We start from the raw sequence: 16,467 nt of genomic DNA, 5'->3' as shown, positions 1-16,467 counted from the left end.
ATCTACCCCACCCCCCCTCCCATTCTATGCCCTTTTGCCTTACCTCACACTTTTCAATTGCCCACTCTCCCACGGAATTGTTCCCTCCTGCCTTAACCATTCTCGACCAAGTCTCCAATCTCCCCTTTATCCCACAAACCCTGGAACTCCTCGTCGCCACACAACTCCAATTCTAGACAACAACAATAACGCCTCCAGTCTGGATTTCGCTTTAATTCTTACAACCGCCGCCCCTCATTGTAAAGCGTCCTTGACTTTTTGAAACGAGCTATATAAAACTAATACTAGGTCTAATTATTATTAAGACAATACACTCGAAATAAACAAAAAAATCGTCAGGTTATATCAAATATTTATTGTTCCATAAATAAAGCATAGTTTACATCATATTTTAAATAACTATGTAAATACATCTTCAGAAGATAAACATTTATATTAAATATATATTGGATGGTCTAATAACATCTATACGGTGACGGTTCCAGACCGTCGTGACGTCAGGCGGCTCCACGGTCCATAGTAGGCTACCTCCCGGGTCTAGCGTGGACTACCTCCCGGGTCAAGCGCGGACTACCTCCCGAAGCCCTGCGGGTCGTGGGTGTTCTTGGACTGGTCTCTGTCGCTGTTCTTGCTTAACTGGTACAAGGTGCTGGCCAGGTTGTGCATCTGGCACGTGCCCAGGTTGCAGCCCCCCTGGGGCGTGCGCCGCGCACGCGACCCGGCCGCCAGCCTTTACAGAGCAAAACAACAATAATAATATTAATATTTGATAATTGATAATTGATAGCAGTCACAGTAAGAATAATAACTAAATAATAAGCAACCCTTAATAATTTTTTTATTAATCATCTTTTACCTGTTTTCCAGGACATTCAAGGTGTAAATTTTTTGGGCCTGAACTTCCCGGTCGCGCTTTGACTCCAAGTCCTCAGAGTTCACCAGGGTTCCGTCTGCTGACCTGCTGACCCAGGAAGCACATCGACATAAGAGTCTGTATAGTGTGTTTCTGTAGTGTGTGTGTGTGTGTGTGTGTGTGTGTGTGTGTGTCTGACCTGAGTCTGAGTGGTGAAGCCTCTGTTAGCGTAGCCACTGTTAGCGTCACTAGCACTATTATGGCTATCTCCATGCTACAATCACCTAGGATGGTCAGATAAAGGCAGTCTGAACACCACAATACAGCAATACAACAACATAACATAACATAATAATGAAAACTGAAATACACTAGTATTCTGTCGTAAATACTTATATAATATAATATTGTATTACAGTCTAAAACAACACAGTTTAGTATAGTAGTATATATATAATAGAGTATAGCAGAGTATAGTATAGCATAACATAGTGTAGTGTGTAGTATATTTCAAGTAGCTCACCAATGTATGTGTGTATGTGTAATAGAGGTGTAGTATATAATGTAGTACAGTATATATAATCAAATAGAGGTAACTCACCAATAGTAGAAGAGAATATGTATATAGATGTGTATTATCTGGTATTCCTGGACTGATGGAGTTGTGCGATGGGGAGCACTGGTTTTATATGGGGAGCCGGGGCAGGTGGGTGGAGTCAGGTGCGTGTTGCTCAGGGGGACCACCACTACTCCTGCCTCCCTACTACTGATGGAGAACTTTGTTTACCCTGCAGGAAACTCTGAAAATAACTCCATACGCACACACACACACACACACACACACACACACACACACACACACACACGTGCGCACACATCCGTATACACACACACCCACACACTTTCTCACACACACACACACACACACACACACACACACACACACACACACACACACACACACATGCAGGGACGCACACAGAGTAAATAGCACACAGCCACAAACACACACATACTGTATATATATATATATATATATACACCATGATACACAATTACATAAATAGACATGCATATACATAAGCACACACACACACACACACACACGCTTGGTTGATGCTAGGTTCCAGGAACAGTTGTATTCTTTAATTACGTCTGTGTGACACACACACACACACACACACACACACACACACACACACACACACTTCCTATCCCTGGGCTCCATTGTCTAGACATACACCTGGCTGTGATGTCACAATAGCCAGTGATATCAATGTACAGCACAAGGCTAACGGTAACCGCGTGAGCTAACATGCTTACACGTGGATAGTGACACACAGGACAGATGATTAAAATACACTGTATACAGGAAGAGCTACACACTACGTGCTTACAGGCCATGCTATCAAACAGTAGCTTGGACACCGTTTGTCACGTGTGTTTGTATAACTCTTTATCACATCTGTAGTCGTGACTTTGATCATGGCTGAACTCTGTCCTTAATGACATCTACAGTCTGTCCTTTATCACATCTACAGTCTGCTCTTCATCACAGCTACAGTGCGGTTTATCACAGCTATAGTCTGTCCTTAATCACAGCTACAGTCTGCCCATTATCACAGCTACAGTCTGCCCATTATCACTGCTAGTCTGTCCTTAATCACAGCTAGTCTGACCATTATCACAGCTACAGTCAATCCAATATCACAGCCTCAGTCTGGGTTTAATCACAGCTAATTGCTCCTTTATCACAGTAATGCTGTCCTTTATCTGTTGCAGTCAAGCCTTCATCACAGGCAAAGTCTGACATTTATCAGTAAGTCTGTGCGTTATCACAGTTACCATTCTTTTAATCACTGTAACAGTCTGTCAATTATCACAGCTACAGTCTGCACTGTATCACAGTTAGTCCCAAAGGACCTTCTAAACTTAACCAACCTAATACCTGAACTTTATCAGATGCATCATGGGAAATATATAATCTTGCTGGTCGCACGCTGCCAGCTCACTTCCTGTTGTGTTTTCCAGCTCAACAGAACTTCCTGTCCGTGCCATGCACCAGGGACAGCATCCTTACAGGAAGTAGGTAGAAATACGTCACACACACACCACCTCCACATCAGACACACACACACACACGCTCCACCCCAAAGACCCCCAAACATTCCCATCATCACCATCACCTTTTAAAGAACAGTTCATCAATGTTTCATTGTTTTGTTTCCCCCAGCAGTTGAACCAGACTGTATAAAAAGATAGACTGGTTAATAATAAGGTGAATGTGTCTCCCCCTAGCTGACGTGAACACACACAGCAGTCACACATACTTTATTATATATATATTTTTTATTTTATATATATTATATTTATATTTACATTTATCATATAAAATTAACTAAATTATTATTAAAATTATCCTCATGTTACTCATTTATTTATTCATGGATACTGAATTATGAAATGAAACACGTGATAGTCCTAATAATTGCAGCAATAACAATTATAACAAATGAAACAATAAAATAAATATTTTTTGTAAACATGATAACAATTGATGTAAACATGATAAAGATGACGAGGTTAGTTAGAAAACATCCCCCTCCAGGAACTAAGGACTACATTTAATGACTACTTTTACCATGCGGCCTCTCGTTGACCTATTCTATCTCCATCATCTCCGTCAGAGATATCTGCAGTTCCACTGACTGCAGAGAGGAGGCACCCCCACCCTCCGCCAGCATCTTCAGGAGCTCCAGAGATGTGAAGACCACCTGGGGGGAAGAGGAGAGGACTAGCACCCAGGAAGGTAGAGAGTACCATATCACTAGCCTGGCTATTGCCAGACCAAGCTCAATTGTAGATTGGATGTTGGTCTGGGGAGGCTGCTATCAAGAGGCGTGATCAACGGGCCTAGTTCAACTGAATCTGTACGCAATTGGCTGCTTGCCGTCGCTTCCCTGTCGTCATTGTGTTAAACCAGCCAATAACGTGCCAGGGGGAGAAGCCAGCTTGGTGATTGGCTCCCGCAAAAACGTATCGCAAGCAGAAAGAAATGTATTGCTCTTCTCCAGACCCTTCTGCAGGACGAATTCAAATGGCCGGCAGAACGGGCTGGGGGGTACCCAGTCTACCGTATCACAGCACGGCACTCTTGAGCTGAATGGCCAGTTCAGCGGAGTTGGGACTCAGAGTGTGACCATGAGTATGACCATGAAATCCAGACATGGAATCATGGAATCAATTCATACAGTATGTACTGATGAGAGGTTGGTGTATTCATGTATTATAAAGGTGTTTGAAGGTGTGTGTGTGTGTGTGTGTGTGTGTGTGTGAGAGGTATGCCGGTGTGTTAGGAGAACCAGAGGGAGAGCTTTACCTCCACCATCACCAGCTTCTTCTCCCAGGGCTTACTGTCCGGGCTGGGCCACTTCTCCCCCAGACACATGTACAGACAGCAGGATGGACATTTCTTCCCCGCGATGAAGTCCTGCATCCCTGACACACATACACACACTCTTACAAACGACTTTTACAAACTAAAAAAACAAAACACTTTAACTACACACATCGAGACATGATGGCAACCACAAACGACACACAACTACACACACCTACACACACCAACACACTTTTACAAACACAGAATTACGAATGACACGCTAGCTCTGTTGGCCTTCAGGCTAGTGGCTAAACCCGTTAGCAATGGACGCTTACCTCGCACAAAGTCTTGGAACAGGAAGAGGACCTGGGGCTCCAGCTTGGCCACTTCCTGCGGCTCTTTGCTGCAGTCGAACTTACAGCGGCTCCAGAACGCTTTGGTGTCACCATGACGATGGCTGTACACCACAGAGCCTGACACGCCCACATCTACCCCCGCCCCAACACCATCCAGCACCAGCTGGGTGAGACGGTTCTGCTCCGAGTTGACGGTCACGGGGGGTCGTGGTAGGGTCACCAGGGTCAGGCCTGTCTGGGGGTCCAACTCCCCCATCCTCATCTCTGGTCTGGTCACATGGTCACCCCGGGTGAAAGGTTACGGGGATGAACTGCTCAAGACACAACTGCTGCTATTGTATGTGTATAGTGGTTGTGTGTAGTTTGTATGTGTGTGCGTCAGTGTGTGTGTGTGCGTCTGTGTGTGTGTGTGTGTGTGTGTGGTGTACCTGTAGACCAGTGTGAAACCAGCTTCGTTATCCACCAGATTCTCAGAAACCTTCACCCCTCTGTAGAACACCGACACCCTGAACTGTGTCTCTGAAGACACACACACACACACACACACACACACACACACACACACACACACACACACACACACACACACACACACACACACACACACACACACACACACACACACACACACACACACACACACACACACACACACCTGTCACACTGGGCATTGCACCGAATAAGGACTTCAATCAGGACTCCGTGTCCACTCACTGAATTCTGCCTCCACCCAGGTCTGGGACAGAGACTGCATGAACTGCTCTGCCACCGGCTGCTGCTGCCCCTCTCCTCCAACCCCAACAGGCGCCACCTCCGCAGTCGGCTGCGACTCAGCTCCAGCCTCTCCGCCCGTCGCCATGGGAGACAGCTGTGGATCCGGCAACCCGGCACCAGCAAGGTCCTCAAAGGTCTGCTGAGGTTCCTCCGGCAAGGCAGCGGCCGAGTCTATGGAGGTCCGGGTTCAGGTTAGCACAGAGGTCAGACGGAGGACATGGCCGTTCCCAGGTCAGGTGTCTGGGGGTTACCTGGAGGTTGAAGGTTGAGAGCCAGCAGGCAGTCCTGAAGGTCGTCGGGGTTAATGGTGGAGCCTGCAGACAAGATATACCTGTTCTTTCTTTTGATCTAGATCTACAGGCTATTGATGTTCATTCTATTGATCTAGAACTACAGTCTATTGATGTTCATTCTATTGATCTAGAACTACAGTCTATTGATGTTCATTCTATTGATCTAGATCTACATTCTCGACTGATGTTCCTTTTTCTGATCTAGATCTACATTCTATTATATTCATGTTTAAGACTATGGATCTACGTTCCATTCTACTGACGTTCCTTCCAGAGATGTCCCTTCTTATGATCTTAATCTACATTCCATTATATTGATGTTCCTCTATTAATCTAGATCTATTATCTACAATATTAATGTTCCTTCTATTGGTGTAGCTCCTACTGATCATGTGACTCGGCGGAGAACCTACCTATGAAGATGGTGTCTTCTTGGAGCAAGATGTTGTCCCCATCCTGATCTTCAGAGATAAACAGGTCCTGTGACACACACACACACACACACACCATTAGCCTTAACCCCCTAACCCTAACCCTGGGGTCTTATGGTGCGTTCCAGGCAACCCGTAACTCGTGTTTTCACAACCTTCTACCCGTGAAAGTGCCCTGGAACGGCAGTCAAACCCGTAACTCACTACCCGTGAACTCGTACCAGATCGATGTACTCCCAGTTACAGCTTTTGACGTCACACACACATAAACATAATCTTACACGTGAGATAACTTTGTTGTTCAAGATATTTCATTGGTCAGTAGGCGGTGCTTTTACACAAGCGCTCCGGGCCAGGTTAGGTTGGCAGCCACTTTCGTGTCACAGCATACCCTGGCTTTGAGCGCAACATACCCGGTAATCGAGGTTCGTAGTACAGCCCACAGAGCTGCAGAAGGGGTTGTTGTCGTGACTTGCCTCGAACGCTACCAAGTCGTTGAAGTCATAACTAACGGGTTGAAAAGTGTCCCTGGAACGCAGCATTAATCCTCTGACCCAATCCCTGAGGTCCCAACAATCTAACCCTAACGCTGAGGCCTTCACCCACTAACCCTCTTAACCCTTTAACCCTTACACTTAAATATAAATACAGTCATTTTTATGTTTGATAAACCCTGGTCCAGCATCCATTTCTGGCTCAAATCTTACCTCTGAGTTAACTTCCTGGACCGGATGGGACAGCTCCTCCTCTACCTGGGGCTCCAAAGGGGGTGTGGCTTAGAGAGAGCACACATAGCTCAATTACATATCGGCCCATTGCTACAGAAATAACAGTAAAAGTATATTAAAGGTCCCATGACATGCCACCAGGTGTGGTGTGATTAGCCGTTACAAGCCGTTTTGAAATGTCTTGTAACGGCTGAAATGTCATCACCTGTGATGTCTGTTATGACATCACAGGTGGGCGTGTCCACCTAGATGTGTGCTGGATAGATCAGTCTACCAGCCTACCCAGTGGACTGTAGCAAACGTTGCTCATCTATCCGTCACACATCTAGGTGGACACGCCCACCTGTGATGTCATAACAGACAGATTTTCAAAATGGCTTGTAACGGTTAATCACACCACACCTGGTGGCATGTCGTGGGACCTTTAAAAACATTACATTACATGAGGACATATAAGTGTGGCCATTCAACCAATTGGGAATACAAACAGGTATTTCTTTGTAAACAAAGAAAGGTGAGCAAACATGGTTTAGCTTTGCGTAGGCTAAAGAAGTTTACGCTACACTATGCTATGCGACGCTGTGCTTTATCTGGAATGTAAAACCCAGCCATAATTTAACTGTTAAATGAACCACACTGAATTTAATCTGGAGTTCAAATGTGGAATCTAAAACCAAGTCATCATGAAACTGTGTGGAGCAGTCTAATGTGTGTGTGTGTGTGTGTGTGTGTGTGTGTGTGTGTGTGTGTGTGTGTGTGTGTGTGTGTGTGTGTGTGTGTGTGTGAGAGAGAGTGTGAGTGAGATAGTGAGTGTGAGAGAGAGAAAGATAGTGAGTGATTGAGTGAGTGACTGAGTAAGTCAGAGAGAGATCAAGAATCAATATATAATCACCAAATATTTTTGGAGTGTACACGAAGTGTATAGAGCCATGGGTAGTCCTAAATTAACTGGTAACCAGTTTGGTAACCAACGGTAACCAAACAAGACCATCCAGGTGAGTAAATAAACCCATCGCACAAGGCCAAGAACTCACGCTTACTTCTGCTGTTTCTAAGCCCTAGGGTGTGTCAGTGAGAGCAGATATCGGACTGCTTTAAACATGCACTTTGTTGTTGTTTTTGTGTAATTGTTTGTTGTCGCACACATGTCCTTAAAGGGGACATATTATACCACCAGGTGTGAGTGTGATAGGCCATAACAAGCCGTTTTGAAAATGTGACGCTTCTGACATCACAGGTGGGCGTGTCCACCTAGATGTACGCTGAATAGATCAGTCTACCAGCCTACCCAGTGGACTGTAGCAAACGTTGCTCATCTATCCATCACACATCAAGGTGGACACGCCCACCTGTGATGTCAGAAGCAGCACATTTTCAAAACGGCTTGTAACGGCTAATCACACTCACACCTGGTGGTATAATATTTCCCCTTTAAGGCGCTGCAGCCTTGGACCAAAGTTCCTGCGGGGAACATAAAGTTCAAAATAGGCGCTGTTCTCCTTGCCCGCCTCTTTACCTTTGGAGGGGGAGGCGCCTGGCTCGGGCCAGCGGAACACCTTGATGGGGTTGGCGTTTTCCTTGCTGTTGTTTGTTACCATGGTGAACTTCTTGGCCCGCAGGGTGCTGCGGAAGTTCCTCTTCCAGATGGACGGGTCACCCTGGGCCTGGCCGTTCCCGCTCACCTCCGCCCACGCCTGGCACACAGGAGTGGAACCATCAGCTCAGATACCTCCTTACGCAAGGGACTACTGCCTCATAGGCATGTTGTGAAGACGATGGTGATTGATTTTGAGAAGACAGATCCTGATCGATAGATGAAATTTATCTCTTCTTTAGAAACAGCGTTCGATTTTTTCACATTATGTGTATGAGTCAGTTCCCTCTTGATGTTAGAGCGCGAGTGTGACAGACGGTTCCTTTTCCACACAAGATCATAAGGGTGTGTGTGTGTGTGTGTTATCTTTATATAGAACTGATAGTACGTTTCTAAAGGCTGCCCCACACTACGATTTTTTAATCTTATGCGATTTTTGAGTCGGAGTACACCACACACTTAACGAGAATCGCAGCCGATTTTTGCTCTCCGATCCTACATAAGATTAGAACACAAGACCACACACTACAGGATAATCTTATCCGATTCTCGGCCGTGTAGGCTACGTCATCCAGCACGAGACAAGAGATCGAGAGACAAGAGATTGTAGATCTAGAGCAGCGGTTCCCAAACTTTTTTTCCTGCGCACCCCCGATCCCCACTTCAAAAAGAAGGGAAAAAAACGCAACAAAGCTTTGTTTTATCGCCATATAAAGGCTCATGTGTAATCATGCGCAAATAACCAGAACACGCATGACAATAACAACATCAACAAATATACAACAAATAGGACAGCCAAGGGACACGACTGACGTTGTGTGAAAGATCTGCTCATGTGTGATACGCGCAATAGACGGGCAGACGACCGATCTACATGACCGCTTTATGCGCCTCGCAGAAGTTAATAGAAATGATGATAAACAAAATATCACAGAGCATAGAGCAGGATTGTGAACGTTTACAATGTATCATGTCAATTTACAATCTGCAAAATGTGTCTGTGTTAGGATATTGATGCTGCGCGCCTCCTATTTGCAACGGAATTTGTTTAGGCTGCCCCACACTACACGATTTTTTTTATCTTATCCGATTTTTGAGTCGGAGTACACCCCACACTTAACGAGAATCGCAGCCGATTTTTGCTCTCCGATCCGTCATAAGATTAGAACACTAGACGGAACACCCCACACTACAGGATAATCTTATCCGATTCTCGGCCGTGTAGGCTACGTCATCCAGCACGACCGATCTACATGACCACTTTATGCGCCTCGCAGAAGTTAATAGAAATGATGATAAACAAAATATCACAGAGCATAGAGCAGGATTGTGAACGTTTACAATGTATCATGTCAATTTACAATCTGCAAAATGTGTCTGTGTTGGCCGACTTACTTTTTTTAGTTAGGATATTGATGCTACGCGCCTCCTATTTGCAACGGAATTTGTTTAAGATATAAAACCATTTAATTTAACACACACGCACTAAAACAGATATTTTCGTTTTTAAATAAATATTTGGAAACGAAAATTGAAAAGTGAGGCGCCGGGGGAGGGGGCATCACGATGGTGACTCTCCATCGTGATGTCGGTCAGCCATCACGCATCGGCACAACCCTAATCCCTTATCCCAACCCTAACCCTTGAATTAAATTGCAATGAAGCAAACGATCCACAACATTAAAGAGAATAGGTTCCGAAACAGATAAAATAAATGAAAACGAGGTAACACCAGACAGCCGTTACATTTTTCATCTCGCGCACCCCCTGGTAGCAGCTCGCGTACCCCTGGGGGTGCGCGCATACCCCGTCCCGTGAAGAAGACGCCAACAGTAAAAATGGATCAACGGCTTCTGACAGCAGTTGTTTCTGCAGTGCTTATTTGCTCCGAAAAAAAAAAGGAACGAAAGAGAAGGACATGGACAAAGGCATGGCTGAGAAGGCGAAACGAACAGGGTTTGTTCGTTCTACAGCAAGAGTTAGAGGTGAGTCGTGACTTTTTAACTGAGCTGTCCTATCATAGTTCTGGCCTGTCCAGATCGCTAGTTGAGCTACTAGAGGCTACTCAAACGTAAGCATGGTAACTATCTAAATGAATTAATGATGAATTACCTTCAAGAAATGAATTACAATGAATTACCTTCAAGCTTTGACTAATCTTTGGCAAATACTATGTTGACTATTGATACAATGTTAACAGGTTGAGGACAAACAGGGATTCAGGGAGCTGTTGCGGATGACGGCAGAGGAGTTTGAGGATCTTTTAAATAAAGTTTCCCCAAAAATTACAAAGCAAAACACGAAGATGAGGCTGCCAATTAGTGCAAAGGAAAGGCTTGCTGTTACCTTAAGATTTTTGGCAACAGGTTTGTTGACATCGCACTTGCTGCTTTCCCCCTTGTTGAACCTTATTGCATCTTCGGGATACATCCAATGTGTGATAAATCCGTGTTGTATGTGTATGAGCTGTTTTCATTTTCGATCATTTTGCATTACACGAAGACACACATATCGGTCAGACTTCTTCTGCCGTAGCTTCCCCAGAACTGTGCACTATGCCAATAGGTCCGCTATCTACTGGCCAACATAAACGTCACACGACTAAAGAAAGAAAGATAGATAGATACTTTATTGATCCCCAAGGACCAATGTAATTATTAACAAACCTAATGAATTGAATGAAGTGTTTTTCATTTTTTGGAATTTGTGTTTTTGTAGGGGAATCTTTTTCATCATTCCATTTTCAGTACAGAATTGGGGAGTCGACAGTGTCAGAAATTGTGATGGAAACATGTGATGCCATACACCAGACCCTGAAGGTGGACTATTTAAAGGTATGTTTGATCATAACAGTTCATTGTCAACACCTCCTAGTAGAAGAAGGACAAGAAGAAGTAGAGCCAAGCATGTAATTAAAATATGTATGAATATTGTCTGAAAATGTATGTTTCAGACTCCTAATTCAACAGATGAATGGAAGGACATTGCTCAGGGGTTTCACAAGAAATGGCAGTTCCCTCACTGCCTCGGTGCCATTGATGGCAAACACATACGCATTCAACCACCAGCAAACAGTGGCAGCACTTTCTATAACTACAAGTGCCACTTTTCTGTCCAAATGATGGCTGTGGTGGATGCATCATATAAATTCATTTATGTGAGTGTAGGCGCTCAGGGTAGACTCTCTGATTCAGGCATTTTTGCACAATCCGATTTCAAGGCAGCTTTAGATTCTTCCCTCCTTAACATCCCAGCTCCAGAAAAAATACCTGGCTCAGAAATAGAGGCTCCCTATTTGTTTGTCGGGGATGAGGCCTACCCTCTCAGAGTAGATCTGATGAAACCATATCCTTTTCGCCTACTTGAACAAGAGCAAAGGATCTTCAACTACAGACTCTCCCGAGCCCGTAGAGTGGTTGAGAATGGCTTTGGAATTCTCGCCAACCGCTGGAGAATATTTCGCACCACAATAGCGTTGCATCCAGACAAGGTGAAAATCAAGAAATCATATTTAAAATGTCTTTGCTTTAATCTGTTTATTCTATCTTATACTGTATCTTTTTACTTTTCTCTCTGAAGGTGGTCAAGATAACATTGGCTGGAGTATGTCTCCATAACTACCTGAGATCTATCCGGTCAGAGGTATATCTACCACCTGCACTGGCTGACTGGGAGGATGGTGACCATGTTACTGTGGAGGGTACCTGGAGGAGGGACGGCCTTGGTGCAATGGAACCATTTCAACCTGGCTATTCCAGAAATAGCTCAATGGCTGCTAAGGAACTGAGAAATAGTCTCAGGTCCTACTTCCTGACACCTGCGGGCCAGGTCCCATGGCAGCAAAATTATATGTAATTATTGTTATCGTTGTTTCTCTTCTCTTCCTTTCTCTTCTCTCCTTGCACCTCGTTCTTAGTGTTACACATTACTTACACTTAGTTACACATTACACATATGCATTGCATTACACTGCTTACATTGCTGCACCACACTTTGGTTTGGTCATACATGTTCTGATATCTTTGAAAAGTTTTTTGTGTGGTGTCTGTCTGTCTGTGTGTGTGTCTGTGTGTGTGTCTGTGTGTGTGTGTGTGTATTTAATAAATGATTGTTGTTTTAAACAATGATTGTTTAAAACGTATCGGTGTGGTCTCCCATTGTCATTCCTGCTCTGAGCCAGGTAGATCTGACAGTTATAGTATTAAACATATTAAGTATTATCATAATTATATATTATAACTTATTATTACTTACTTACTAATGTCATAACAAATTAAAGTAACTCCATTGATGTAACTAATAATAAAGTTTAATATATTTTAATACAATAAATACAATACAATGTTATATATATATATATATATATATATATAAATAATATAAATAATTATACATTTACATACAACCGCTGTGGTGGCTTTGAGAGTGGTACATAGATGTAGTGGAGTATGGGGGTTGTGGAAGGTAAGGGCTTGTTTGTGGCATGGGCTGCTGCTCATGAGGTGTGTTTGGGGTAGGGGGATACATAAGTGGCGGAAGGGAGCTGCTGGGCAACGCCTGATCACATTCTTGGGCCTCATAGATGTCATTCATTAATTTCCTTTTTAATCGAGTTTTAATGAGGGGGTTTTGTATTAATCTAATTTCTTCTGCTACTTGCTTGCCAAATGTATCTTCACTGTCAGCAGGCCTCTGGATTGCAGTGGTGATTTGTTTTAATATTTCTAATTTTTCATGTTCAATTGGGTCAATGGTGGCTACTTTATTTTTTTTAGGTTGGTTTTGGGAAGGTTTGGGTTGGGTTTCATACAGGAGGCCTAATTGTGAAGGGCTGGTGTCAGTCGGGCTCCCTGCCATGTCTTGGGCTGGTGGGTGTCTTGCTTGGTTGGTGTCTTCGTCGTTTTCATTAATGCTGTCATCAATGCTACTGCTGTCCTCCTGTTGCATAAGTGCCTCCTTCACTGACTGATCAAGCTATAATAATATATATATATTATTAAAACAAGAAAAGTGAATGTGTTAGACTAACAATTAAAATACACAATTTAAAAAAATAACTTCTTCTGTTTATGGTATTAGCTGATCCCCCCACACAATGCAATTAGCCTACTCTTCATTGAAGTTTGAATAAACCAATGCAAGCATGGTTTCAGTAGCCTACCAAAATCTCAAGTTTATATTGTTGAATAGCCTACATAGGCCTATTCCTTTCATGGGACTGACTTAACTGTATTAGCTGTACACTTTTCCACCTGAATGCATAGAATCCCATTGATTTTAGTCAAAATAGTGAATGCATGCACGATAGATATTGTTAGGTTAGGTTAGATATTGCCTGACTCCTGGACCTAATCAGAATTGAACAGACTTTTAGGAAATTTCAGACGAGGGCAAGCCTTGTCGACCAATCAAAATCGAGTATTTCACTTATTGGGCGAGCAGCAGGAATCAGGATACCGTTTGGCACGTTTGTGACAAGTGCGGCTAGGGTCAGAGATATGCTACACTTTCTTTAAAATAAACTTAAGAGAGGGTAAACACATTTTTGGATTATTCAACATTACGTGAGCCAATTAAGGTAGGAAAACATGTAACGTTGACTACCCTGCCATGATATGAATGGACCATGCATTAGTGACAACCTAGCAGATACTCAAACTGTCTGCTTATCAGCGATCGGGTTATCATAAACACTCACACTCGTTTCAGTGGCACGCTGAACTATGTACTTCTTTAAAAACTCCAGTGATCTGGACATCCACATTTGCCTGCCGGACATTGACTTCGCCCCGCTCCCGCTAGATTTCGGCTTTAACAGCTTGGAGTATTGGGTGCGGAGGGTTGTGGTCCTTGCCTTTACCTCCTCGACTGAAACAATGTGAACAGACATACAGATAGACAGACCGATGTGATTAAGGCTTGAATTGTTTATATTATATGTTAATGATCGCTATGCTGCACACATTTATTTTAAAAGTAGCCGACTGATGTGACAGTAGCCTAGTTAACGTCTCAACGTCTCACGTCGTCTTTAGCTTACCATCAACTCCTACACCCTGGGCAATGTTCAGCCATCCCCTGGCTTTTGCTAACCTGTCATGATATGCTTTACATGACACATCAAATACAGAGGGATGCTGCTCCCAGAGTTCCACTAAAACATCCTCCATCTCCTTTGTCCATTTCACTTTTCCGGCCATTTCTATTTCACTGTTTTCTGTTGTTATTTTTTTCTAATTCTGTAACGGTTACAATTCATAAGTACAGTAGGCTACAGGTCGCGAGATCGAGCGCTTTGGCATTATGGAGCACCTTCGGGTCAGCGTGTTTGTGTGTTTGTTTTGCGCGTGTGTTTGTGTGTACGTGCGTCGCTATTATGTTGACACACTCAACATGCCGAAAATATCTAACATGTTGGATAACCCCGATTTTGAGATCGGGAGGTCTTAAGTTTATCTTAGAACACTACGGCAGACAGGAAAATCGGGGCCGATTTTCGTCCCGATTCGGCTGCCATGGGAACGCCACCCCGATTCTCGTAAGGGGCAAATCGGCCCCGATATCGGGACATTTATCTTGTAGTGTGGGGTCAGCTAAGATATAAAAACATTTAATTTAACACACACGCACTAAAACAGATATTTTCGTTTTTAAATAAATATTTGGAAACGAAAATTGAAAAGTGAGAATTGAATGCGCTTTGGCATTATGGAGCACCTTCGGGTCAGCGTGTGTGTGTTTTGCGTGTGTGTTTGTGTGTGCGTGCGTCGCTATTATGTTGACTACACATTCAACATGCCGAAAATATCTAACATGTTGGATAACCCCGATTTTGAGATCGGGAGGTCTTAAGTTTATGAGATTCTATCTTAGAACACTACGGCAGACAGGATAATCTTGGCCGATTTTCGTCCCGATTCGGCTGCCATGGGAACGCCACCCCGATTCTCGTAAGGGGCAAATCGGCCACGATATCGGGACATTTATCTTGTAGTGTGGGGCAGCCTTTAGGGGCAAATCGGCCACGATATCGGGACATTTATCTTGTAGTGTGGGGTCAGCTTAGTCAGTTCTACATTATTCTGTTAAAATGTCTTCTGAAGTGTTGATCAACTGTGGCAAAAATACTTTTTTATAAACTGCAATGAGATGTTTGTATACACGGACAGAATAATGAGGGCACATAAGGAGTACGGGCATGCCGTCAAATACTATTTATTCTCTGTAAGCGCCCGGCAAGTGAAAAAAGTCGTTTCAGTAATCAGTAGTGTGTGTGGTTTGGGACCTCACCTTGAAAATTAGGATGTCAATGCTGGAGGAGTCCTGCCTGAGGGCATGTTTCCAGGGGACAGAGAACTCAGTCCTGCCCGGGTTGGTCCAGCCTACCCCGGGGAACTGCCCGCTGTTGATCCTGGCCTCCAACCAGGGGATGAAGAGTGGCTTGGGCTGCGCCATGCGTGGCTGAGACCCCCACCCCCGACAGGGAACAAGTGTTAAATCACTGAACACCTGATCCAGAGACAGACCGGTTGTAGGAAGTTACAAACCCAGAATGTTAGCTTAGATGAGTGATTAGGTTTTCATATTCATATTTATTAAACCCAGACGGTGAAAGGCGGTGTCACTGCAGAAAGAAAGGGCAATAATATGAAAAGGTTTTGGTTCATATTAAACCAAACTATTAACTATTAAACCATTAACATGAGTGATAAACAATTACCAAATATATGCACAAATAGAAACAGTGCATAACCCGAGAGGAAGACGCGCTTCAATAATATAATAGTGTACACCACTGTGAGAATCATAGTGGTGAACCTGAGCTTGACCGGCCTAACTTTTATTACCGTGTAATACATAGCTGTAGCCTACATAGCTTAAATTCCGCCCGCGAGACACTTACTATAGAAGTTGCGAGAGCTTTCCACTTGAGGATGAGTTGTGATTTAAAAGCTGGACTGTAGGCAAAGAAACAGGAAGAGAGGAGGTCTGATCTCAAGCAGGGAATACTCGGTTCTCATGCCCAACAGTGCTTCTCGGAAAATCCTTTAGTTTC

The 16,467-nt window shown here is 43.8% G+C and overlaps 2 protein-coding genes across 5 annotated transcripts; both read right to left on the bottom strand.

The window, feature by feature from the left end:
- Window positions 1–347: 347 nt before the first annotated feature.
- Window positions 348–16,457, bottom strand: irf3 (interferon regulatory factor 3). 4 transcript variants are annotated; one of them, XR_014637516.1, is made up of 16 exons: window positions 16,315–16,457; window positions 15,702–15,872; window positions 8,334–8,511; window positions 6,797–6,864; window positions 6,072–6,138; window positions 5,617–5,679; window positions 5,306–5,536; window positions 5,020–5,110; window positions 4,571–4,860; window positions 4,233–4,351; window positions 3,495–3,627; window positions 3,040–3,099; window positions 1,455–1,616; window positions 1,053–1,137; window positions 857–958; window positions 348–730 (listed from the first exon to the last, which is right to left on the bottom strand). XR_014637516.1 is itself a non-coding variant. In XM_084475560.1 (11 exons), the coding sequence occupies exons 2-11, from the start codon at window positions 15,864–15,866 to the stop codon at window positions 3,514–3,516; spliced, it is 1,386 nt and encodes a 461-aa protein (XP_084331686.1). In that variant the 5' UTR covers window positions 15,867–15,872; window positions 16,315–16,457; the 3' UTR covers window positions 3,181–3,513. The 4 variants fall into 4 exon arrangements, 1 of the variants encoding a protein (XP_084331686.1); XR_014637517.1 differs by lacking the exon at window positions 3,040–3,099 and having other exon boundaries at window positions 1,455–1,754; XR_014637518.1 differs by lacking the exon at window positions 3,040–3,099 and having other exon boundaries at window positions 1,455–1,663.
- LOC311355809 (uncharacterized protein) lies at window positions 12,807–14,611 on the bottom strand (the record flags this gene model as incomplete). Its single annotated transcript, XM_084475645.1, has 3 exons — window positions 12,807–13,385; window positions 14,110–14,279; window positions 14,524–14,611. The coding sequence occupies 3 exons, from the start codon at window positions 14,609–14,611 to the stop codon at window positions 12,807–12,809; spliced, it is 837 nt and encodes a 278-aa protein (XP_084331771.1).
- Window positions 16,458–16,467: the final 10 nt, after the last annotated feature.

Source organism: Micromesistius poutassou (assembly GCF_964030765.1).
Source record: "Micromesistius poutassou genome assembly, chromosome: 11".
Taxonomy (NCBI): Eukaryota; Metazoa; Chordata; class Actinopteri; order Gadiformes; family Gadidae; genus Micromesistius; species Micromesistius poutassou.
Note: the sequence above shows the minus strand (reverse complement) of the source record. Positions and strands in the feature narration are given on the sequence as shown.